The following is a 25,016-nucleotide window of genomic DNA, read 5'->3' on the forward strand; positions in this document are numbered from 1 at the left end:
AGAATGCGAGAGAGAGAGAGAATGAGAGAGAGAGAGGGAGAGAAAGAATATATATCTAAATAAATTCACAACATTTGCAGAGAATACAAATAGACAAAATTTACAAAAAACGAAGAACGGTCGACTGGTGTGGGTAATCGCCGGACACAAACCGTGGCAACAACGCGAACTACTCCGAGCGTTTATCACCCGCACAAACGCAGCGATTCCAGGACCGCCCAAAGTATCGCAAGGCAATACCAATAAATCCGACGCCAGAATGGATAGCACTTTATAGTACGCAGAAACACTAGCCAGGAAACGAAAATATAACGCCAAAAAGTAGTCAGCAAAAATATATTTCCTACAAGTTTGCACCAACAAACAAACGCCAAAAAGTAGGCAGAGTCGCACTAGAACTTAGCAGCTACAGGGAAAAACTCAAGAAAAATAGCCTAAATTGTATCTAAGATATGTATAAGGTATAGCTCTCTCTCTCCTTTTCCCCTACGTTATATCTTATTTCTCTATCGCGGAACGAAAATGCCCAAATTTTACTCTCCATTCTCGCTCGTCCATCGACCTCTAAGAAATTTCACTTCAAAATCCGAACAAGAAATAGTTTTAACAGTTTTACTATTACTATTTAATAAAGGTCGCTTTTAATGTTTGCTACCAAACATTTCTCAAAGGTAAGTTTTTGACAATAACGTTCTTCTTCCACATGTTATAAGTTCACAATGAACGGAATTGACGACGTGTTTATTTTGTTGTTTCGTTGGCACCCGAGAAGTGTAGGAGGCAATGCAAACATTTTTGTACATTGTCACGAAATAAAATATTGTTGTGTTAAAATTTTGTTGGAAAATAAAAATCCGAAATGAGTGCCGATTGGGAAGAGATTAAACGTTTGGCCGCAGATTTCCAGAAGGCGCAATTGACATCGACTCTGCAACGGTATGCGTCTTAAAAATATATAAATAAAAAGTGTAAACGATTTCTTTCATAAATTCTTAGCCTTAGCGAACGTAATTGCATTGAACTCGTTACATTGTTGCTGGAAAAAAATTTGCTTGAAGCTTTCTTCACCAACGATGGCAAGGAATATATTACACCAGATCAATTGGAACGTGAAATACAGGATGAGCTGTATGTGAACGGCGGACGTATTAATTTGGTGGAAGTCAGCAAGGCACTCAATGTGGATTTATCGCGAGTAAGTAAAAGAAAGTAAATGCATAAATGGAACAGTTATATATGTCCCTATCTTGTATTTAGATTGAGACAATAGCTGCGCGGATTGCAGAAACTGATCCAGAGATACACTTCATGTTGGGTCAGCTGATTAGTGAGCAGTACATCACACAAATCGCAGAAGAGATCAACGAGCGTCTATCGCAAAAGGGTGAAATAACAGTATCTGACCTGGCACAACAATTTGACTTGCCCTCTGATTTTCTGCAACATGATGTTATGGAGAAGCATTTGGGCAAGATCATACGCGGTCGACAGGATGCTTCCAACCCGCGTGTATTTTTCACTCAAGCGTATACACAGCGTTGCAAGGCTAAAATTCGTGGCGCTCTAAAAGCGATAACGCGTCCAACTAATGTTGCAACCATACTACAGCAAATTAATGTGCAAGAAAAAATATTTCATTCTTTGTTTGACGAGATTGCTCCTGCGGGTCATGTTTCTTCCAAGCAGCAAAATGCACAATACATTCCTCTAATCTACACAAAGATGCAAGTAAGCTGCTCTTCAGGGCTAGCGATATATACAGCCATAGTTTATGTTATATTTTTGTATTTTCTAGGCCGACTGGGTGAATTCGTTTTATAAACAAAATGGATTTTTGGAATATGAGGGTGTTAGTAAATTAGGGGTTTCGGATCCGAAACAATTTATACGCAAGCAATTTCCCAATGAAGAAATCATCTACCTGAAGCGGTGTGCCATCGGCTCGAAAATAATTGACCTCACCGTTCTCAGCTCTTTAAATGAATGCAGCGCAACAAAAAGTTATGTGGACCTGGCTACTATACTGCCTTCTAATATGTCAGAAGAAGACATGGAAGAAGTGTTTGACACGATAATGTCACGAAAAGGTTCAACACCTGGTAACTTTGTCTTCCTCCAAGGCATTGGTAAGCAAATTACTGTACTCTGAAATTTATGTAAAGTTCAAAAATATAAATATATTTTTTTTATTCGCAAAGTATTTTCACAGCAATATCTAAATAATCTCATTCAGCCCTGTCACGAAATGGCAAATGCAAATGCAAAAACTGCCGTTGAGAGTGGGGTATACCAGCAATACTTAGCCGAGAAACAGCTTTCAGGTAAATCGAGTGCTGTTCACGACTTTGACGATGATTCTAAGACGGACAAGCGGGAAGAGCGACGCAAGAAAGCTGCCATTGGAAAGGCTGGTGGAGGCAGCCAAGGGCGCGAAACTAAAACCAAATCGACGAAAAAGCATCAGCGAAGTGGGCGTGGAGGCGGTAATACCGTCGATAGCGATGACGAGCAAGAAGCACGTGCCGGCACAGGCAAAAAAGCTAACAAGTCCCTCGAGATGGTAAAAATTGAGGAAATTGTTAAGATAATCAATAAGGCTTTGGAAGAGGAAGGATTGGAATACCTGTCCGATACTATTGCAGGATTGTATTATAGGTTCGATTCTTCAACATTAATAAATAGTAAATATTGTAATATTTGTCTTTTTTAAAGTCAATTAAACCAAGTGGCACTTGCGAAAGCGCAAGAATTGTTCGAGGCAACACCGCAAACCAATCGACGTCAGACGCATGCTGCCGTGCAGGAGCGCATCAATACGTTACTCGTTGATGTGCGTTTATACGAAAAGGGTTTAAAGGTTTGTGAAAAAATTTAATTGCTTCGTAACATGCCACTAATATAAAACAATATTGTGCAGCTATTGCCCGCCGATTCGCAAGCTCAATTGTGCAAATATCTACTCAAAGCACTTGGTAATGACATTTGCAATGAATTGACCAGTTACATTGCCAGTGAATCCAATTTAACTACGAAAACGACCAACCTCAATGTTGATCAACGCACTAAGATCGCTCAGGAGTGTAGTAGGTTTTCGGAAATACTTGCATTTGAAATTTGCAACATATAAAATACGTCGAAAACTTTCTCTTTTGTAGATCCTGAATATAAAACTGTCTTGTTGGAGCTCAATAAAGCGGCCAATAAAACAATAGAGGAATTTGTTGCAGCCATCGAAGGTGTATTGAAAGCATGCAGCATGATCATCAAGAAAGTGGATAAGAAGAAAGATCGTCAACTCATTGTCCAACACAAAGAAAAACTAATACAGCAGCTACAAGAGACCACAGAGCCCGCTTTGGTGCTACATTTAGTTTCTTTAATACTCTTTACAACGGTGACTGGTTGTATACTACACGCTTCCGGTAAATTTGTAGCACAAATACTCGCCTTCATACGCCCCAGTCTGAGTAACGAACAAAATGAACAACTTATGCAGTATCATGGTGAGTGCAGAGAACTTTTTAAACGAATTTTATATTTTCTTTAACTATTACTATTTTTTGTTTATAGATTTTGTGTTGAAATTGTTGCAAGCTAAAGAAGACAGCGAAGAGGCAAAAATTTTAAACGAACAATTGCAAAATCTGCAGAGTGCCATAAAGGAGCTGGCGGCGTCTTATGAAAAGCCGGGCACTTCAAAAACTGAATAGATTGCTTCAATGTTATACAAAAGTAGCTCGTTAGTGATATGCCTTTTACCTAAAGCGAAACACATTTACATCCAATGCTTGAAGTTTACTTTTTTAATTTTGCAATAAACTTATTTACAGATTTATAGCGAATAATGACTAATACTGGTTTTTTAATTATATTGATTGTAATGAAAATCGTTGAACACAGCGAAATTCTATCGGTCACCGACAAGCGAAACAATTCCTAACGGCGACCAAAGGTATTTCGGATAAGCAACTTCCGCTCAGCAGAGTGGGCTTAAGACTTTCAATTGGTTACTTTACGGGCCACTGCAGCCAGAGATATCACTTAAACAAAATTGGTCCATCATCTGTCGATTCTGTGAAATGGGCACTGAAAATTCAGAGCAAGTTTTTTGTGAATGTCCTGCACTAGGCCAAACTTTGTTGTTGTTGTTGTTGTAGCAGTACCTTTGCCCTGTCAGTGTATCGAAATCACCGATCGTCTTCATCTAGCTCATCTAACGGTAGGCCCAGGAAACTTGCTGTTTCGACAGGTTGGGTCCAAAGGGAAAGGGGTGTTAGGTGAGTAGGTTTGATGGGGCATGTGAAAAGGTGGTTAGTATCGTGCGGAGGGCCTTCACATGCTGGACATTTGTTGCGCATGTATGGGTTACCTCTGGATAGGTAGGAGTTTAGTCTGCTACAGTATCCAGATCGTAATTGTGCTAAAGTTGCGTTGGTTTCTCGGGGTAGCTGAATCTCTTCATCTGATATGGGTGATGGTTGGACTCCGACTACGGCATTCAGGGGCAGGAGTTTAGGAAGGTGGTGTCACCCTATGAATGCCATTTGGCATGTGTCTTAACTCTGACCGGTCCAATATTTGGCGGTTAGTTTTGTCCTGGATCTCGTCGGAATAGTTGAAGCTGCCTAAATGGGTGAAAACTTTGTTTGCTCTTTTTATTGTGTTACTTGACTGGGAGCATCTGTTCCTCGTTATGTAGGTGTTGTAGAAGGGACATCAGAAGGCATACCTTGGCCGTCCTGATTTTGGCATGTCTGGAGCTTTGCTCACTGCGTATCACTAGTTTCAGGCGACCAATTGCTTTAAATGTCGCCAGCAACATTTCTTTATCTTTGCCCCAAGTACTGCCGGCTAGCGAATTGAGGACCTTGTTGCGGTTTTGAACTTAAGCAGGAATTGCCGTTGTGTCCCCAGAGAAGGAGAGCAAACTAACAAAAGTAACTCCCAAAATTTTGGGGTTGTTTACTGTCGGTATTGGTGTGTCGTCGACTTTAACCTTTAGCTGTAGTTTGACCCCCTTTGTACAGGTTGTCGTTGTTGTAGTAGTAATACAAGCCCGAGGTGGTAAAGAGCATTTGCCGTGGACTTAGTGGGAAAAGTTGTAGATTCCTCGCGTTTACGCTGTCGCAGAGGCTATCAATGTCATTGCCCGACGCCATTATCGAACAATCGTGGGCATAGAAGACCAGGGAGACCCCTCTGGTGACTAAGGGAGCTTCATATGTAGAAGGTGAAAAGCGGGGGTGAAAGGGCACCACCATGCGGAACACCTTGATTTGGTCGCAGTTCGCAGTAGCCTAATAATCGTAAAAAACGTTTACAGCCTCTACTTGCACAATAAGTAATAAAAAATGTTCAATCGTTACAGTGTTTTATTTTTATTTGAAATTCTATGGAGTCTGAAAAATTGCTTATAGCTATTTAGTTAAACATCTATAATAGTATCAACTAGGTCTAGGTCAACTACTAATATATACATAGCGTAGGGAATCGCAACTGTTGTACCAAATTGGGATAAACGTCAAGCAGCCGTGATAAAATTTTATGCATAAGTACCTCATAATGTGCGAAGTAATTAATAGCTATGTAATCGTTGCAGAATTTGCTTTGCTTTATCGCAGGTTTGGCTAGAAGTCGGAATATATTTTTAATATTAATTTAAGGTAAATTTTGAAATATTCTCCATATTTACTTACATAAAAAGTGGATTCTTTGCATCGAAGGCATCCAAAGTCTGCTTTATGTAGGCAATTAGTAATTGCAGATTCTGCAATGTTTCCGATTCTGGTTGTAGCCACACTGTTGGCAATGTATTAACAATTATATAAGCCTTACTTATCGCATCATTGGCTGTGCAAACCTGCAAAAATGCAAAATAAATCAGTAAAAGTTTAGCAACTAAAGTTTTTAGCAATGACAGCTTATATGCATACTCTCATAGCGAGCAGTAGATAGCGGTTCAGCAATGAACCTATTGCTAATTCACGCAAAGGTTTATCAGCAACAATACCCTGCCAGCTTAGAAAATTTCTAAACAGTTTGAGACCACTGCAAAACTGACGCTGAAAGAACGATGTCTTTGCCTCTTGCACTCTGAAAATCGATTCAAAATTAAATATTTTTAATTTAGTTACACAATTGTTGTTGTTGTTGTTGTGTTGGCTTTATACTTACTGCTTGGGAAAAATTGGTATAAAGACATCGTTATCCAAAGCCAACTTCATTTTTTCTAAAATCTTCTCAAACAATTGCTGTAACTGTCTTGACGTATCTTTAAGGGGAAAATCGCGCCCTAAACGATTTATAAAACCGATTAAACGCAATGTTTGTGTTGTTGATAGTGGATCCCAACACTGATTGACAATATCTATAAATTAAATTGTATTCAAATTGTTTTGCATAGAAAGCGTTGCGCCTCATTTCATATGCTCACCAGTTACTTTAGGCAAAACAATTTTCTCAATAATTGTCGGCACCAAATTAACATCGGGGTCAAGTCTTAAAGACGACTCGGTCTCATCCTCACTCCAAGCATAAAGCATACAGGCTGAGTACCAGTTCAATTTTTCTATATCTTTGTACTCTTCCAGCAGCGGCGACCAGGACAGCATTTCAAAACGCACAAGAGGACCCAGGATCTAGCAAATAAGCGAGATTTATGGAATATTTTAAACAACAATCATATAACAATTTCTCACCTTAGGCAAACACAGACTAACAAATGCGTCTTTGTAGGAGTTGATGTCGGTTTTGCGCCAAGCATACAATTTCATTAAGATTAGTTCGACTTTATAAAAGTCATCGTTTACGTCGTTGAATATTGCTTCAGATTCTTTTTGGATTTGGTCTTTTTAAAGTAAGAAGAAGAAGAAAGTAAATACAAATAAAGTATTGTTTTTATTCTGGAATAAGCCATTGTTACCTACCTAAATTGTTTTGCAACTGCTCTTGGTAGCGATCTGCGGTCTCATCATCGCTGGACATGCCATCTAAATGCGAAATAAGCAACTCATTTTTCTCGCGATCACAACGACGGCGAGTACGTCTACCTTCACGCTCTGCAGCACGCCGTATCTGTTCCTCTGAATCGGGCGCACGACGTGAACCGGCAGGTTCTAAACAAACGAAAATGATATGATATTTAGTGTCTGGATAATTTTGTTATAAATGTTAGTTTTTACTTGAAGCTTCAGCCATTTCCTTAGCTTGATCGCGTACGTCTTGACGGCGGCGTTCGATGAGGAAATGTTGATGTTTTGAATATATTTGTAAGGTGCGCTTCTCTAAATCACTGATTATCGGAGTCTGCAAGAGAAGTGAAGTCAAAACTAGTGCTTATTGTCATTAACATGAATTTGGTTTCATATTCTACCAACCTTTTCAGTCAAACAGTCCACCAAATCGGCAGCATAGCATTTAAGCTCCTGGTAAAAACGATACTTTGCCGCCGCTGTTGGGGCCTTCTGAGTGCAATCCATTTCCTCAAGTTTCAATACCTTTAAATCATTGGCTATGCGTTCGATATCAGACACGTGCTTTTCGTTAACTTCTCGCAACTTTGTCAAACTGTTATTTAATAAAAGTAAAGTAGAGTAAAATATTATATATTAAAAATTCTATTCAAATCAAAACGGGTTATTACTATAATTAATTCATTAGCACCTTTTCGAATTACTGTAGAACTAATTTTAATAACACCGGTTTTTCGAACTGCATGTAGAACTCACCGCGTTAGTATGGCATCATGTATTTCCATCGGTGTGCGCATTGATACCGCTTTTCCCTTCTCCTTTTTCGTCTTGGTTGCTCCACCCAATACTTGTTGTGTCTTCTGTAATGCGCTCTTAGCATACGCCTGCTCTAATAGTGTCGATGTTGATTGTTCCTCTGCCACATATTCCAATGCATTGGTAGCAGCAGGTTTTATCATAAACCGGGAGAGTACCGCATCATGTTGGGCACTCACCAGTTGTGCGCCGGTAACACCTTTTCGTATTTGTTGATTTTCCCATTCATGCATTTCGCGATCGGAATCCTCATCGGTATCTAGAATTGTAGGTAAAGAAGTGCACACGCACTTATGAATGTTCGTATTTCGAAAAAATTATTTATGCAAGAAAATCTAAATTATTAATAAAATTGTCGCCTTATTCCATTTGACATTTAAGTAGCACTTTTTTTAGTGCGCAATGCTACATACAATCGTTGTTTTCCACGGCGTAAAATTGTTCACGCCGTTCTTCACGTTCCTTCTTGCCAGTCATGATTGTCATGTCCATTCTTTCCTCATCATCCGAATTGTCACCTTCCACATCTTCACGCGCCAACCGACTACCCTTCTTCACGGGCGCTTTCGGTTCTTCGACGGGTATAAAATCGCCTACGCAAACATCAAAAGATGCGTGTTAATGATTTAGATCAACAAAATATGAATATAATTAGAAGTTAGCTTACCTTGCTCTCTGGCTTTTTGTCGACGTTTTCGAGCTGCATGTATCATTGCCGCGTCCGGTATAGAACCACTTTCTAACATTTGTTTCAAATGCTCAGGCTTAGAGAAACGATGATTGCTATCTCGATCATCCTCCTCTTCTTCGGGCTCGTCTTCTTCGGACATGTCGTTACGACCGGCACATATTGCTGCACGCCCATTAAGGATAACATCGGGTTCAGATTTTTTAACAACAAGCTGTGGACAATATTATACAAAAACAATGTTAATATATTTTATTGGTAAACTTAAGGTATTTTGAAATTAAGAAGTAGAAAAAGAGATGCCAACTTATTGTAAATAATAACTATTTAATTAGTTTTCGTTTCATTATATAAAAGTGAAAAAAAGTCTGATGGGCATTACACTCAGACACTTATTTTTTTAATATTTTATTAATACATTAAATATTTGTATTAAGTAGTATTTGAAATAAATTCGGGGTTTCGCGATATGTACCACAGCAATCGAAATATTTTTTAGGAATTTCTGTAAATGAAGATTTCATACATTTACAGTAGATAACACAGGGTTAATCTAATTTACCCCCTTTTTTTGTTTAAATTACTTAAAAGTTCAGCACTAAATTGGCATCCTTACATAACCATAACAATATTGACTATGACACAGTAACAAATATCAGTACAACTTGTAGAATAATCTAATATTTTCAGTTAATTTCAACTATGTATTTTGAGAACGAATAAAATTTTGATTTTGAGCTTTGTTGCTTCATAAGTTAAGTACAAGATATATAAATAAGTAGAAATATTAAATTAAAAATATATTCTTATAGTATTGTAGTAGAATATTTTTTACAAAACAATTTTGGAAACATACAATATGAAAGTAGCCCTTTTAAGCCCAAAAATCATTGAACTTACAAAACTTAAAAAATAAATTTCCTTTTTTATCGAAATGTTTTAAATGCATTATTTAGAGCCGAAAGAACTAACATCTAGCAACTAAAGCGGTGTTTGTAAATATATTTCAACTGCACCACATTAGTCTTTATAGTATTTCAAAAGGAATCATTTCATAATCAGCAGCCGCCAAAAGACTTTCAACTAACATGAGCATTATATAAAGAATTAAAAATATGTTTATTCAAATACTCGTCATAAACCCGAAAATGCATAGGTGTATTCTATTAAAAAGCGTTCCTTGTAAAAACAGCTCCCAAATTTCAAATTTATCTTGTACGAGTAAGTGCTCAATGATTTACTTTTGTCAGCGACTACGATATGGTTCCCCCGCTTTTTTCTCAAAGCCTTAGTAGCTTTGTCGCATATGAACATCCCATGCATAATTGTATCATGGGCGCTGCGCGAAAAAAGCTTTTACACATATTTCTTTTTTTTTATTTTTAAATTCTTTTTATAAAAAACATTTAGGGAAATTGATAATAATAACCTTACCACAAAGTCGTCTGTGCGTATTTCTGTTTGGATACTATCAGATTTTTTACTTTTACACTGTTCTACAGCAGATGCTGAGGCTGTGCCTACTGCTTTTTCGCCCGTGGTTGCTAAAGTGGCTGTACCCTTATATTTATTACTAGATGTTGTTGAACCTAAATTGTGAGAAATATTATTGTTGCTGACATCGGTAGATTTTCCATTTTCGAAGCGGTCATGCGATTGTTGTCGTTCTCGTTGCCGGCCTGTAAAGCCGCTACCTCCACCACCACCGCTATTACCAATTTCTGCAAATGACTGTGTGTTTTGCCGTTCCTCTTTTCGCTTTCTGCGCCGTTCTCGGTCCAACATACGCATAAGTTTTTTACTATTTGATGATTTGCGTACTTGAAATACCTCCGTATCTTCCTCTAGAAATTAATGAGAATAGTACATTAGTGTATGCTTGTTGGTATAATCTAATTGAACAGTATTGATTTTATACCCCTAACACCCACATACAAAACCACCCCGTATATTCGTTGCCCCTTACCATCGTCTGCAAAACTCAATAGCGCTTTTGGTTTCGGTTCCTCGACTTTGTCTGTTTTATTACTAGACTTTTTGCTGCTCCCATCTTTGCTTTTCTTGTTAATCTGCACCGGTTGCTCTCTATCAACATCCGCTTCGATTGCATCCACCGCATTTTCATCCTCATCGTCTAAGGTGCTCGAAAACACTCGTCTTTGAATTTTCTTTGGCTTTCGAAATAGTGACATTATTTCTACTGTTGTTTTTTGACGAAGCACTATTTTATAATGTTCACTATGAATTAGGAAAGAAATCTTCAGAAAAATAATGAATTAATATTAATACAAAAACTAATTTTCGTCTGGCTTAAGATTTGCAATTTTTATATCTGACGTTTGCCCTTTTTTGACAAGCCAAGCAGCTAGTGTTGCCATATTATGGAGTACACAACGCCATATTATGATATACGTGCGTAGTGGCGCTAGTAATTGTCTATGTAACATTTTTCTGGCTTAACCGGTTAATCGCAAATTCAAGCAAAACACAATATTTTGACTGACCCATTAAAATAAAACATTTAAAAGGTTCCGCAGAAACAACGGACGTTTTATGTTTTACACAAATCTGCTTTAATAACTAGAATATAATATTAATAAATAGTGTAAATAGAAAGAGAATTTGTCCTAAATGCTACGTTATACGAGTATGAAACAAACAATATAACTTGTGGTTGAACTTTTGTTAATCTTAAGAATTACTATTATATAAAATTATACTAAAAAAAAAAAAAAGTTTTTTTACTTTGCAAGTTTAATTGTTAATTTTATTCTGTAGCATCAGCTGCCGTTTTTGTGAGAGTGATAGGTGAGAGAGTTGTGAATATATTGGTAAAAAAGTGTGAATGTATTTATATATTTCATTGCTGTGATAAACCAAGCTTATGTATAAACTTTCCAGTTCAGATATTATATAAATTAGAAGATATTGTAAAATAATATAATTGTCACGCACACTTCGGTTAGGTGCTTGGCCGAGCTCATCCTCCTATTTGTAGTGTACGTCTTGATGTTCTTCCGCAAATGGCGCAACCTAGAGTTTTAGGCCGTCTCCCAACGGCAGATATTTCTTATGGGGAATTTTCTCATGGCAGAAATACAGAGGTTTGCCATTGCCTGCCCAGGGGCGATCGTTATTAGAAAAAACTTTTTCTATTATTTCCTGTTTTCTGTACGGAGATTCGAACCGACGCAGTCCCTAATTGTAGTCACGCACCATCCATTCGACTACGAAATTATACTAGGTCCTTATTGACTAAAATAATACCAGTATTTTTTTAATTTGTTTAGGATTTATTCATAATATAAGTTTGAGGCAATTTTTAAATGTTTATCTAACTACTGTATCTGAAAAAAGTTTCATTAAATTTCGAGAAAAAAACAATTCTGCATACATTTTTAATTTGAAATTGAATATTTGTAAACGCTGGAATGGAATGAATGTTTTTTAATTTAATTTCAAATTTAAGTTAAATAGTTCTTACCAACTTGGAAAAAGGATAGAACACGAAATGGTTGGGCTGAAAAGAAAACAACTGGTGTATTCTAGTTCGCGCCTGTATTATTTTCGAACATATTTTTGAACTTAAAATGAACTGTCAAATTTGTTAGAGCGAGCGTTAAGTGTGGAAGTGTTTTTAACAGTATTTATAATATTCAAAAGCCAAAGGCATAGAATTGTTTATATTAAAAATTATGTATTATATATTTATATTGTATATATTTAACATATATTCTATATATATTATATATATATATATATATATATATGTATATATACATATTCTAAAAATTCTAATTTGAAAATAAATAATTCATTTTGACAAACAAACGTGCACAGTTTAGCAGCTATTTTCCTAAATTGAATCTGTGTTGGTAATCTTCACTGGAATGTGTATTAATAGAGGTACAATCATTTAGCCTTAGTTACAAAATGCACGCGAAATACAATACAATTTCATCGACTATGGTAGCAAATAGTGCTTCAGTAAATTATTTGAGGACAGTTCTAATTTTTATTAAAATTTTTTGCCGAACTATTTAAATAAACCACAAACTTGTTCTAAAATCACAAAGACTCATCAAAAAGTTTAATAGGAAATAATACCCTGGTAATTTTATTAGTACTAGCAACTGCAATTTTAACCGAATCATCGTGAACTACCTCATCAGAATATTGGTAAAATACGGCAGCACACTCCATTAGTCTGCTTCTATGACTGGTAGCTACAGCAGCTGCTGTTAGTTAGTTGGGTGTGTTAAATAGTCCAGTACTTCGTGAGCGAATACTTATTATAATCTTGTTATTAGGAAAATATAAAATTTAAATTAAACTTTAATTCTAGTTTGATTTTTTCGTGTATTATAAAAGTAAAAATGGGACTGAAAGGTTGTGAAATTCAATTAGACAACCCATGGAATACATATTATGCTGGTCAAACAATTAACGGACAGGTGAAATTGACTTTCGATTCAACGAAAAAAGTACGAGGTAGGAATGTCGGAAATATTACAATAAAATTTCAAAATACATATGCATGCGCATACTTTCAGCATTAAAATTTACTTCATAAACTAGTATTAAATTTGGGCTTAGTGAATTAATTCGACTGCATTACTCACCTATGACGACATAGCGCATCACATCATCGCATTGTGGAGCAGTCGATTATATGTTGAACTCTTCACCCATTACTAGGGAACATTGTTAACATTCAATGCTAACTCCCCTCTTTTGAATTAGGTTTAGCCGGCTCCATTGCTACACGTACTATGTATACAATAAAGTCCAATGTAATTTAAATTTTGCGTGCCCAATACTGACAAATCTCCTCAATACGCTGAAGTTGGTGTTGCTGATTTTGTCTAGCGATCGACGAAACTTGAAAAAGCGGTTTCGTGCCTCACTTTACGAGTATGATTTGTTATTTTAATTTTTTTGATTTCTGTCTATAGACGGCTGGCAATGACCCCCTTTACGCCCGTGGGCCTGCACCAGCCTAAGTGCATCTATTTTATATTTGAAAATATACAAAAACACGTTTGCATTTCCACAGATTTACTTGTACGTATGCAAGTGTAAATTTGTATATATATATATATATATATATATGTTCTTTTTACATATAAAGAATGCAGACAAGTTTTCATGAAGCAGCACTCCCCCAATAAGCGCACAATGGAATTTCTCGTATTATATACACATGTACATACATGTTTCTAATTTTACTTATTGGTACAATTTTGTTGTTGCACCGCAAGCGTAAGCAGCATCATATCTTAAGCGCTTTCTGCGCCCACTAACTCACTTTCATTTTATAGAAAAACTAAAAATACTGATAGCAAGTGCGATTAATGAACTGTGTAGTGCCAAGACAAAAATGATAATATAAAACTGTTATTATAAAATTTATAATTTCTGCCCTTCCCATTCGTAGACGAAAATTTATCCAAAAGTTTAGCTATGCGTCGACTTTTTTTGCGACGATCCCCAGCTAATTACAAAAATACGTGGATGATGTCATCTTTCAATTGTTAAATCAGCTACTGAAAAGCACTGCTGTAGTGACAGTCAAGTAATGACATCAAATTATTAATAGAATACGCAAAAGGAAAGGTTAAATATGTTAAGTATATTTGCATGCACAGATGCGCATATGAACAAGTAAATATTATATATATACATATGTACTTAGTACGTGCTTCATAAATATAAGTTATATGAATATTATTAAATTAATGATTAAAAAATACAATGTGAAATTATCAGCTTAATTGCAAATATGCTATTAAATTTTTTAGGTATCATAATAAAGTTTATAGGTGAAGCCAATACAGAATGGTCCGAGACAAAAACTGTAACCACTAGCGAAGGAAAGACTGAACAGGAAGAGGAAAAATTGCGCGGCCATGAAGAGTATTTCCAAATACAGTACTATCTTCTGGGCGGAAAAAATAGTAAGTAGGCAAACGTGACAATTTATAACCCTAAAAGCATAGATAATTTTTAAAAAGATTTTATTTGTCACACAATTTAGTAGTGGCGTATATTTAAAAAGTTCTCGTTACTAAGAAATGAAATTGGCGCTTTACGAAATATTCGTGAATGCCTTATCTATAAAGATGGCATTATTTAGAACTATTTAATTGTGAATACGCGTATTTATCCTAAAATTGTTAAAATCTTTAAATTTGCTTTTGAATCACTCAACGATATTCATAATACACCTATTTCTCTTATTACACGATTTTTTTGTACGCGAACTTGATTTAACACGAGTTAAAAAATTGTTTTGTTTTAACACGTTTTTTAATATTTGATGAATTTTTCTTGAATCTAATAGAGCAAATAGAGTGAGACTTTCCGACGCATGTACGAAGCGTTTAAAAATTAGTCTCAGGAAAAGTCTCTGAAACTCAGTAGATTTTACTCACGCCGTTTAATAATTTTTTTCTTATAATATATTTAATGAACTAAAATGTGTAAGCACGAAATGAATTCTTAAGTTAACTGTTAAGATTTTTTGTATATTGTTTTCACCAAATTCATTTTTTTTCACGAATTTTTTTTTACTCGAATTTTTTGGGAGCGTATCTATCGTGTAAAATGAGAATTCGGTGTATGTATGTATGTGTGTATATGTATATGTAAACATCTATCTATCTTACTATGCAGGTTCTGAGACTGAGCTTCCAGCCGGCACGCACACTTATCCATTCACATGTGCATTGCCGCCCACACTACCTTCATCGTTTGAGGGCGAATTCGGCCATGTTCGTTACACCATTAAGGTAACCTTGGACAGGCCATGGAAATTTGATCAGGATATGAAAATGGCATTTACTGTTATTTCACCAGTTGATCTAAACGTAAATCCACGTGTAAAGGCAAGACAAAAATCATCAAAAATTAAATTTTTGGAATTCTCTATAATAATTGTATCTGAAAATACTTTGTAGGAACCCTATAAGCTTGAGTTGGAGAAGAGTTTTTGTTGCTTTTGCTGTCGCTCAGGGCCATTGTCGGTAGTTACCACAGTACCAGTAACTGGCTACGTCTCGGGCCAAACAATACCAATTACTTGTGAATGCGACAATGCCAGCAATGTTGGCATCACATCGGTTAAGTTTATTTTGCGTAAACGCGTCACATTCCAAGTCAATCAACCGCGTGCGGATAAGAAGCAAAGTAAAATTACAATCGCCGAATTAGGTATTGGCCCCGTTGCAGGTGGTGAGACACGCACTTTTACGCAACAATTGGAAATACCAGCACTGCCTCCAACAAATTTGCTCAATTGCGGTATTATTTCGTTGGATTATGACTTGCATGTAAGTCAAGTGGTTTTATTTACAAATTTGAGCATATACCGCAATATCGCCATAACTGAAAATTATATTTACTTTTAAATTGTATTGTATTGCATTGCATTTTAGCGGAAATATTTCAAGTTTTATTTTACACGTAAATATATTTTATGTAATTATAGATTGAGTGTGATGTTAGCGGTCCACATCGTAATTTATCTGGCAATATACCCATAATATTGGGCACAATTCCATTGGCATCATTCAAGCCACCAGCACCATACACGGATGTGCCAGCACAAATACCACCACAGCAGCAAGATCAAGATCCATCACTGGCACCCACGCAACCGGTTAGTCCAGCGAGTCCACCAAGCGATGGTGCGGGTGGTGCGCTGGGTTGGAACGTAGCAGATAGCGCTGGTGGGCAACTGTATCCAAATATACGTATGTTCCGCGATTAAATTTGTTGCATTGGGAAGACCTTAGTATGTTTTATTTCCCTTTCAGCGCCTCCGCAATTTGTTGAGACACAGTTTCGTGCGCCTAAAATAACTGGCAACGAAGATTCCGAGCATACAACGGTTGTGGGTGATGCTAACTTTGCGCCACGTTATCCAACTTTCCAATTCAATAATGCGACTGCACCGCCACATCATTAAACGATGAAAAATATGTATGAGCAAATCGGCGCATACGCCAGCGCTGGAAAAGCATCACATGAATTTAAATATACTGAAAAGTTTCTGTTCATCTATTGTACTTTGTTGCAGTTCAATCGCACAAATTTACAAACAAATCTTTTACTGACTCGCTTAAACTTCGTAGCAAATTGTTGCTTGATCTTAAATTACGCTACTTCTTAGTTCTTTTACTGGAAAGTGCATTTGGCTTCCGTCCGCAGGGCTTCTCAAATTTAGTTCGTTGCTCATAAAAGTTAAAATAATTAAAGAGAGTATAAAAAAAAGACGAGTAGTGCCTATAAATTTTGCATTGCAATAGCGCAACAAATATTAGCTTAAAATGTATGTAGTAGTTATTTTTACGAAAGAGTAAAATCGAAAAATTAATTTATAAAATAATTTGATATTTTTTAGAATCTCTAGCAAAAAAAAAAGTGGTTTAAAGTTTGATACTTATTTTGTTTTTAAAAAAAAATTGCATATTTGTGAATATAAATATACATACCTAAATATTATATATATATATGTAAGTGGGGATGTATAGTTTGTGCACATGATTGAAGAAATCTTTGCAGCTTGAATTTATATTTGTATGCTTCAGTGGATTTTCCGCTTAGTATTTTTATTTTGCAAAAAAAGGCTCGCGGCCATATAAGTATAAAAAACTGTCGATTTTCTTTTATAGTTAAGTTACACTGTTATTTCTTTGAAATATATATATACAATATAATATTTGTAAAGAAAGCATCAATGATAATTTACAATATTTGGTATTCTTTGTTTCTTTAAAAGTATATAAAAACGAACTTATTCAAATACACTCACAAAATTTTGCTAAACAATTTACTGCCTACTTATCGAATGGTTCTTTATTATTTTTATCGCGTTTTTGAACGTGTATCAACACTTTTATAGCATTTCCTTTTCTATGACGCGCCGTGTCAAAAGCCTCAACGCTATCTTTTATATCGAAATGGTGTGTGACCAACTTTTTCATCCCCGATTTACCTTCAGATATTAAATGCATCGCAGATTCATAGCTGAAATCAGATCGAAATATTACTGTTCTAAATAGCAAAGCAATTACTTCATTTTATGCGTTACTCATTGCAATAGCGAAATACACCAAGCAAGTCCACTTCGCGTGTTAAAGCCTCCATTAAGGGTAAGTTGATTTCATCAGCTCCCATGCCCACAACGACACAGTTGCCACCAGAACGTGTAGCCTTTATAAGTATAGTTTAATTTTAAATAAGAAAAATATCGTCTTTGAGTAGTTGCACTACTTCTTGCTTATTGAAAGACATTTGTTTTTAAATGGATGTATGTATGTACTTAATACCTCCATATGTGACTCAATAGTAAATTAGTCTTATGGGTGTTTCTGTTGTAGCTGTATCGGTCGACGCTTGATGCCTTCCTCTTCATCTAGCTGGAAACTCAAAAAACTCAAAGGAGTGTTGCATGAGTCGCTTAAAGCGGCACATGAAATAAAATATGTATGTGCACTATGGAAATACTGTTGCGCATCGGCAATGTCCCTATTGCCCAGCAAACCGCCAGGGTTGGCGCATTCTGACACAACTACGTTCTGGATACCGTTCCAAGTTAAGCTACTACTTACATACAAGTAATTCTGACATGCTAAGGACTTGGAATACGAAAATTACAAACTTTATTTTATCACTCTCTAGTAAAGACTGCAAAATATTGGTTGGTATACTGACGGGACACCGTCTCACGTAGCTAAACTGGGATTTGTCCAGAGCGATGCCTGTAACACATGCAACAAAGCGAGCGCAAACTGTGCTACCTCGTCTCTGTGCCCACTAGACAAATGTGCCTAAGATCAGCATATTTTTCATCCTTGAAGAATATTGCTGACTAAAGGTTGAACGGTTTGTTAAAACTCGCGAAGACGTGGTAAAATAATAATTCGACACCAAATGCATAGTACAGGTAATACAATGGACCCTAGAGGTTTAAGTGAGAAATTTTACAGATCAGGCAGCATTACCCAACCTAACCCTAACATACTCAATATACATATGTACAAGGTGAAGTTCAAACTAAACAAGACTGAGCTAAAATAGAAGCGACAGGAACTCTGTTCTGATAACTTCGAGTTTATTCAAAATAGTCCCTTCAGACCCTGATACACTCTTTTCTGTGATTTAAAAGCTTTTCGAAATAGTGTTTCAGGTCATTGACCGGAATGACCTTCAGGATGTCGGTACAAGCCTTTTGGGTGGCCCCTACGTACACAAAACGTTTTCATTTCATGGCCAAATGTAATTTTCTGAATAGGTAGAAGTCACAGTGAACCATATCAGGCGAATACGGTGAGTGATTGATGGTTAAAATGCGATTTCTAGCCAAAAAATCAGTCACAAGATTGGATCGATGAGATGGTGCGTTATCATGTAATAAGCGTCAGCTTCCGCCTTTGCGGTATTCAGGCCAAAATCGACGAATGCGATGAAACAAACGCTTCAAAACGCCAAGATACAAAATTGCATTGACAGTTTAGCCCATTTGCACGAACTCTTGTGGACAATGCCAAGGAATCGTAAAAACAAATGAGCATCGACTTGATTTTTGACTTCCAACGCGATTTTTGGGGTGGGGTGGCTCGTCTGAGGCTTGCCATTCGTCACTTTGACGCCTAGTGTCAGGTTCATGTTGGAAACACCACGTTTCGTCACCAGTTAAAATGTTGTAAAGGAAGTTCTCGTATTTTCTCGTCTCTTTAATGAGATCTTTCCAAGGATGAATTGTGAACAATTTTTGGTCCTCACTTAACTTGTGTGGAATGAAGCGTGCACAGATCTTTCGTAATTTCAACGATGATTTCGGTTAATTTTTAATAAATTTACGAACAATTTCGATGGAGTTTTCGGTGATTGCTGATTTTGGGCGGCTCGTATGTTCATTGTCATTTATGTCCTCACAACCATCTCTGAAACGTGTAAACCACTCGTGTAAACTCTGGCACAAGATAGACAATCATCGCCATACACTTTTTTCATCAATTCAAATGCTTCGGTAAACGTGTTACCAATGATCAAATTTTGATATTAGCTCTTTATTCGAAACTCATTTTTGTCCCGATGGCACAAACATACTAACACTTTAGACGCAATAACTCTTCTTTCACTGAACCGAATGTCACCAAACTTTCACTGGAAGTCAGCTAGGGATGTCACTTCCAACGCACTAACTCATTAAAAAGATGGCACCATCAAAAACATTTTTATGACGCCAGTCTTGTTTATTTTGGACTTCACCTTGCATGTCTCGCATCCGAAGATGTCACTTGCCCGTTTTAATCTACCTAACTAACACTTTCCTCCATTTGACTCCCACCGTTTCCTCGGCCTGCTTTTAAATGAGATTGACGAAGACGATTGATGGTTTCATCACTAGCACAAGGATCTACATGATTCTACAACAAAACCAATACTACCAAGAATCATATCGCTGATATACCACTCTTCCCAAGGATCGCAGAGCCTCTGAAAACATGCAGGTAGAGCGTCGTTTTCGTAAAACGAAAAAGGTACATTAGATTGAGCTTCACCTATGTGGAATGTCTGCAGGTTATTCACTCACATACATATATAATGTTGCACAGCCACATTTCACACGAAGCCAAGTTTCTTGCTCCAATTAAAGTTGAGGTACTCATCCAAGAGAATAAATCCTGTGGGTAGGATTACAATAGTATGCAAATCACGTTTGCAAAACATCGGCAGAAGTTTAGTCAACGTGCGATTTGTTTAATCTGATTTTGGAATGAAAGCTCGGTAGGTAGGCCCACAGTTGGCAGTCAGCCTTTAAAGTAACTCAGTTATACCGTTGTCGATCAATTGTGATACCACGGAAGCAGTTTACCTGCTAGTTATCGTTAAACCATTTTGTTTTAAGTTCAAACCCTTCAATCTGGCTGACACTAATATCCCTAAGGTCATCAGCATAATGCAAAAACGATGAGTCAAAGTATCCACTCGGGAAAGGCACAAAATTAATGCCTAACAGAAACTCTTCCTTCTCTTGCAATTCTGCAATAGTCGAAATGAGCTACACGCAATCTTTGATGATGTCGACCTAAGAGACCTGGGATCAAAACAACTAACCTAGAGCCGACTGCCGTCCCATTTTGGCTAAATTCTTTTTGTAGCGGTATATGCCAGACTATCAGTCCATCTCGTGTTGGCTAAAGTGACAGTTCTACTAGTACCACGCAGTTTGTAGGTTGAGAGGAGTATACCTACAATCTCCATATTAAGAGGGAGACGTGTGGTAGTGCCATTTCTCGCTAATTTGACTACCCTACCATTCCCTTGTATGTCACTATGACACAGTACCCATTCTGCCATCTCGTTAAGAGATGACCGGCATTTGCGAGCAATAATGGAATTGGTGACAACCCCACCAAGGGATTTAATCCCCGCTTGACTATTAGAATAAATATAGATTTCTCCAATGGTAGTTCCGATTTCGCCTAATCAGACAGCTACCGCATTAATGGCAAGAATTTTAGCCTGAATTACGCTACAGCTATAAGGAAGAGGAGCCCGCAGTGGACGCCATAGCCCACTTTATCGATAAGCCATCAGTAAAGAACTATAAACAGTTTTTCCGAACAGGTATATTGTCAACCCACTAACGTCTCGCTGGAATTCTTGTACAAAATTAACTATTAAAGTGTGGTTTATTCAAACAATAGCTCACAGGGTTGTTTGGACCCAGACCGAGTGTTATGGTCGCGTGTTCAACACGTAAATCGCGCCATTACTTAGTTGCGGTAAGCCAAGTAGCAGTGTTACCTGCATTCTGTTTGCCAACCAAGACTGGGGGAGGTCAGAAGAAAAGTATATTCAGAGCCTCAAAGGGTGTGGTTATAAGAGTGCCGCTAATACTTAATCGTGGTCTTGTCGAGAGCCGCCCACACACTTTAATCCCGTAAATGAGGATAGGTCTGATAGCGGTTCAATACAGCTAGTTAGGAGAAAGTCTCCACCTGCGTCCTATGGCCTTTTTACAAGAAAGTAGGACTTCAGTAGCTTCCCTTACTCTGTGTTCTACATTCATGTTCCAATTTAGTTTCTTGTTGAGAATTACACCTAAATATTTGGAGCTATCTCCAACTTTTACCCATACATCATTTTATGATGGCTTCAAAAATTGTAGAATTTTATATTTCCTCGAGAACAGCACTAATTCTTTTTTCTAATCTCGAGAGCTTTGTCCATGTGCAGTTGTTTGTTTCTCATCGGACGCGTCCTCAGGAGGAGGATCGGTGAATATCCTGTAGATATGAGGAGTAGGTGGGAAATAAAATACCACCCACGAACCAAAACAAGCATACACCTACTTGCAGGACGAGATAGACTTTATATAACCAAGCTAGAGATTGTTGACAGATAAGTTATACAGAGGTGGCGAAAGAATACCTCCTTGAGGATTTCCTCTGAAAATTGGGTGAGCGGTGCAAGATGCTCCTGCGCGACGCCGACGTGTGTAATCTGGAGATCTGTAGAAGGCTGTGGAATTAAATCTCTCAGGGCTTATTCTTTGTAAAACCTCTGTTAGTGAAGAGTTACGTAACTTAACTTAAGAAATTGGCAACGATTACTTAACACGTCCTTGTTTTGTTTTTGTATCCTCTATTACCTCTTTTTGACAGTTCGCCTCATATAATGTAACATGAAGTAAGTTATTTTTAAAAATAGGGCCTACATGTAAATATTTATTTTTAAGAGTTATGAAACAGAAGACTTGGGAAGCCCGATTCTCTCAGAGTTTCAATCAGCCTGAAACTTGCGAATCTAAAATCTACTGATTCAAGTTTTTTAAGCTCTTCATATAAAAGGTTTTGAAATATAGTAAGCAAGTCACGTAAATTAAATCTAGATTAATCTGAGTTCTGAGCGCCTAATTTCGTCTCTTCACTCACTTCATTGCTGACAGTTATAATGTTGAAGTGGTAGAGAACTTTGGTTACTTGGTAATCAGCACTATCATCTGTGGCAATATCAGCCTTGAGATCCAAACGATGACCTATTTTACGCACTATTTCATTAGAAAAAAAAACAAAAAATATACATTCAATAGAACTTTTTCTGCTGATTAGAAAGGTACTAAGTTTATAAAAGGAGAAATCGAAGGTAAAATGTCAAATTTAAGCATTTTTTTGGACCGTTTACAAAACCAAGTATATCATAGGAAGGTAATTAAAATTCCTTCTTTTTGTGTGAGCACTTTAAATCTTCGGAATGAGCGAGTTGCCATTCTTAGCGACACCCAAGCTTAACTCAAGGTCTTGTCATCCTTTGAGGATACATCCTCATTATTGCTTGAATACATAGAGAAATTAAATTTGCTAGGAGTGCACAATCGCATTCGACTCATATAGGTCCCAGGACACAAGGCTATGCTTGGGAACGAAGCAGGAGGGGCCCGTTACTAGCAACTTAGCGAAAAACGACGGCTACGAGACTACGCCAGTGAAGTGAAGTTCTTAAAGGGAGGCTATAATCAAAACAGGTTCAAGCATCTTATGCGATTCCCTAAGGTCAAATTGATAATGCTCACTAGCATTATCAGGTAACTGCATATTACATAGGCTCGGGGTATGGTTCACTCCGACTACAGTCGTTTCTATGACAAACTCAAACACACCTTCTCGAATACGATACCGTAGCGACAAGAATAATTAGCCATGAAATCACTACCTGGTAGAAATAAAAGGAAGGCACATACCATCAGCCCAACCCACCTCCATTTTAGGTTTATAGAGGGAACTGAGGTACCGCGATGAGTAGAGGATACAAAGTGCGGACTCGTCATTTTTTTTTTAATTTTGTTTTACGTTTTTGTGCAAGCTTTTTTGAGAAAATAAAATAACGCAAGGTTGCTACACTGGTACAAAATGTCATCAAAACTTTCAACATTTTAAGCAAAATTTTTAGAATTTTATGGGTATGTAGTTTTATAGCCCATTACATTTAAGCATAAAAAAGTGCAAGTTCAAGTTACTTAAAATACCGCTGATTTTTGATATTTTTTTAACGATGCTAGGCGTCCAAGTAAAAAAAAAAATCGTTAAAAAGTTAAAGTTTTAATGAAATTTTGTAAACTTTTGTACAAAGTTTGAAACTTTGCGTTATACGAGTATGGTTTTTGTTGTGGTATGAAACATATTTTTATAAAAAAAATGTATGTGCTTATAATTTTGCAATGGGATGTATATGTATGAGCAGAAATTGAGGTCAAATATGTGTATGATTTTGCTTACAAATACTCCTAGCAGCACCGACTCTTGGTTGCCAACGCAATCGAGAGTCCTATCCGGCATAGAACCATTTGTTTTGCATATTTCTCTCGCCGCCTTTTGAACATCCATTTCCTTGCAGGATTTCATTGCGGCTGTAGCACCCAACTCTTGAGCGACCTTGAGTCGATGCTCATTCACATCGACTATTGTAGTAGAGGCTGCACCCCATGCCTTGGACACAATCAAGCAGGACAATCCTATTGGGCCAGCACCAATAATGAGCACATGTGAACCAAGGCGAATTTTGGCACGTCGACAGCTAGCTACAGCAATCCCTAACGGCTCCAGTAATGCACCTTCCTCCATTGTTACATGATCGGGCAATTTGTGACAGAAGTCGGCAGCATGTTTATAATAGCGGCGTAAATTGCCATCGACGGGTGGAGCTGCACAAAATATCATATCCGGGCATAGATTGTAGTTACCGCTTTTACAAAATGAACAATATCGGCAGCCTACACCCGGTTCGATGGCTACGCGATCACCTACTTTAAGATTTTTTACACCTTTCCCCAATTCTGCGACAATGCCTGAAGCTTCATGACCAATAATCATGGGCTTTTTCACTTCGAACGAACCGACTTTGCCTTTTTTCAAAAAATGTACATCAGTGCCACAAATACCCACCGTGTCCATAGCAAGAAGCACCTCTGTGGAGTTGGAAATGCATTGAAAAAGTGTCGGTTAATATGTATTTGTCTCATTTGCTTTAAACTTACCTCCTGGACCAGTTTTTGGCATGGGTGTTTGTTCCTAAAATAAAGAGAAATTCCAGTAAATAAAACTTGATGAGTTGGAAATCGACCCGCGGTAAAATTTGCGTATACTTTTTCCGAAAACTTACCACCCGTAGATCGTCTACGCCATGCAACACTACGCTCAAATTGTCCTTTTTATCTTTGCCATCTTTACCACATTTTGAACTATAACGTTTCGTAACATTTCCACACATTTCCAAAACTTTTTTGGGATGCTGGAAAATCGAAAGTGCAAAGAAATTAAGCGAAGCAATCGTTTTACGCTGATAAATTCGCAAACACTTATTGATAATCATATTTGGGATTTTGAATTTTTCTTTTTATATGTATTCGTGAATGTTTTTTTTGTCGGTTATATTAAAATTATATTAGGCTTAAAATTTGGGTTTTTTCAAGGAATTTTGTAAATGAAATTGTAAAGAAAAGAATGAATTTGACATGAGATAAATTTGTA

The 25,016-nt window shown here is 37.0% G+C and overlaps 4 protein-coding genes and 1 long non-coding RNA gene across 5 annotated transcripts; 2 read left to right on the forward strand and 3 right to left on the reverse strand.

The window, feature by feature from the left end:
- Window positions 1-739: 739 nt before the first annotated feature.
- Window positions 740-3,852, forward strand: LOC128857709 (E3 UFM1-protein ligase 1 homolog). Its single transcript, XM_054093455.1, has 9 exons — window positions 740-936; window positions 997-1,195; window positions 1,258-1,728; window positions 1,796-2,126; window positions 2,199-2,655; window positions 2,713-2,857; window positions 2,918-3,083; window positions 3,156-3,503; window positions 3,571-3,852. The coding sequence occupies exons 1-9, from the start codon at window positions 860-862 to the stop codon at window positions 3,708-3,710; spliced, it is 2,334 nt and encodes a 777-aa protein (XP_053949430.1). The 5' UTR covers window positions 740-859; the 3' UTR covers window positions 3,711-3,852.
- A 1,502-nt stretch (window positions 3,853-5,354) lies between these two features.
- LOC128871539 (PAX3- and PAX7-binding protein 1) lies at window positions 5,355-10,829 on the reverse strand. Its single transcript, XM_054113374.1, has 14 exons — window positions 10,442-10,829; window positions 9,910-10,319; window positions 8,455-8,689; window positions 8,201-8,380; window positions 7,728-8,046; window positions 7,377-7,566; window positions 7,182-7,305; window positions 6,927-7,115; window positions 6,699-6,847; window positions 6,434-6,638; window positions 6,175-6,367; window positions 5,934-6,093; window positions 5,697-5,860; window positions 5,355-5,627 (listed from the first exon to the last, which is right to left on the reverse strand). The coding sequence occupies exons 1-14, from the start codon at window positions 10,665-10,667 to the stop codon at window positions 5,576-5,578; spliced, it is 2,796 nt and encodes a 931-aa protein (XP_053969349.1). The 5' UTR covers window positions 10,668-10,829; the 3' UTR covers window positions 5,355-5,575.
- A 995-nt stretch (window positions 10,830-11,824) lies between these two features.
- On the reverse strand, window positions 11,825-13,439 carry LOC128871542 (uncharacterized). The gene is made up of 3 exons (XR_008456040.1): window positions 13,098-13,439; window positions 11,960-11,995; window positions 11,825-11,901 (listed from the first exon to the last, which is right to left on the reverse strand). It is a non-coding gene; the product is annotated as an uncharacterized LOC128871542 (long non-coding RNA).
- Window positions 12,706-17,229, forward strand: LOC128871540 (arrestin domain-containing protein 17). Its single transcript, XM_054113375.1, has 6 exons — window positions 12,706-12,966; window positions 14,277-14,432; window positions 15,151-15,362; window positions 15,435-15,806; window positions 15,965-16,229; window positions 16,293-17,229. Exons 1-6 carry the CDS (start codon window positions 12,852-12,854, stop codon window positions 16,442-16,444), a joined length of 1,272 nt encoding a protein of 423 aa, XP_053969350.1. The 5' UTR covers window positions 12,706-12,851; the 3' UTR covers window positions 16,445-17,229.
- An 86-nt stretch (window positions 17,230-17,315) lies between these two features.
- LOC128863278 (sorbitol dehydrogenase-like) lies at window positions 17,316-24,979 on the reverse strand. Its single transcript, XM_054102416.1, has 5 exons — window positions 24,649-24,979; window positions 24,524-24,557; window positions 23,766-24,454; window positions 17,570-17,691; window positions 17,316-17,505 (listed from the first exon to the last, which is right to left on the reverse strand). Exons 1-5 carry the CDS (start codon window positions 24,856-24,858, stop codon window positions 17,316-17,318), a joined length of 1,245 nt encoding a protein of 414 aa, XP_053958391.1. The 5' UTR covers window positions 24,859-24,979.
- Window positions 24,980-25,016: the final 37 nt, after the last annotated feature.

Source organism: Anastrepha ludens, chromosome 2 (genome assembly GCF_028408465.1).
Source record: "Anastrepha ludens isolate Willacy chromosome 2, idAnaLude1.1, whole genome shotgun sequence".
Taxonomy (NCBI): domain Eukaryota; kingdom Metazoa; phylum Arthropoda; class Insecta; order Diptera; family Tephritidae; genus Anastrepha; species Anastrepha ludens.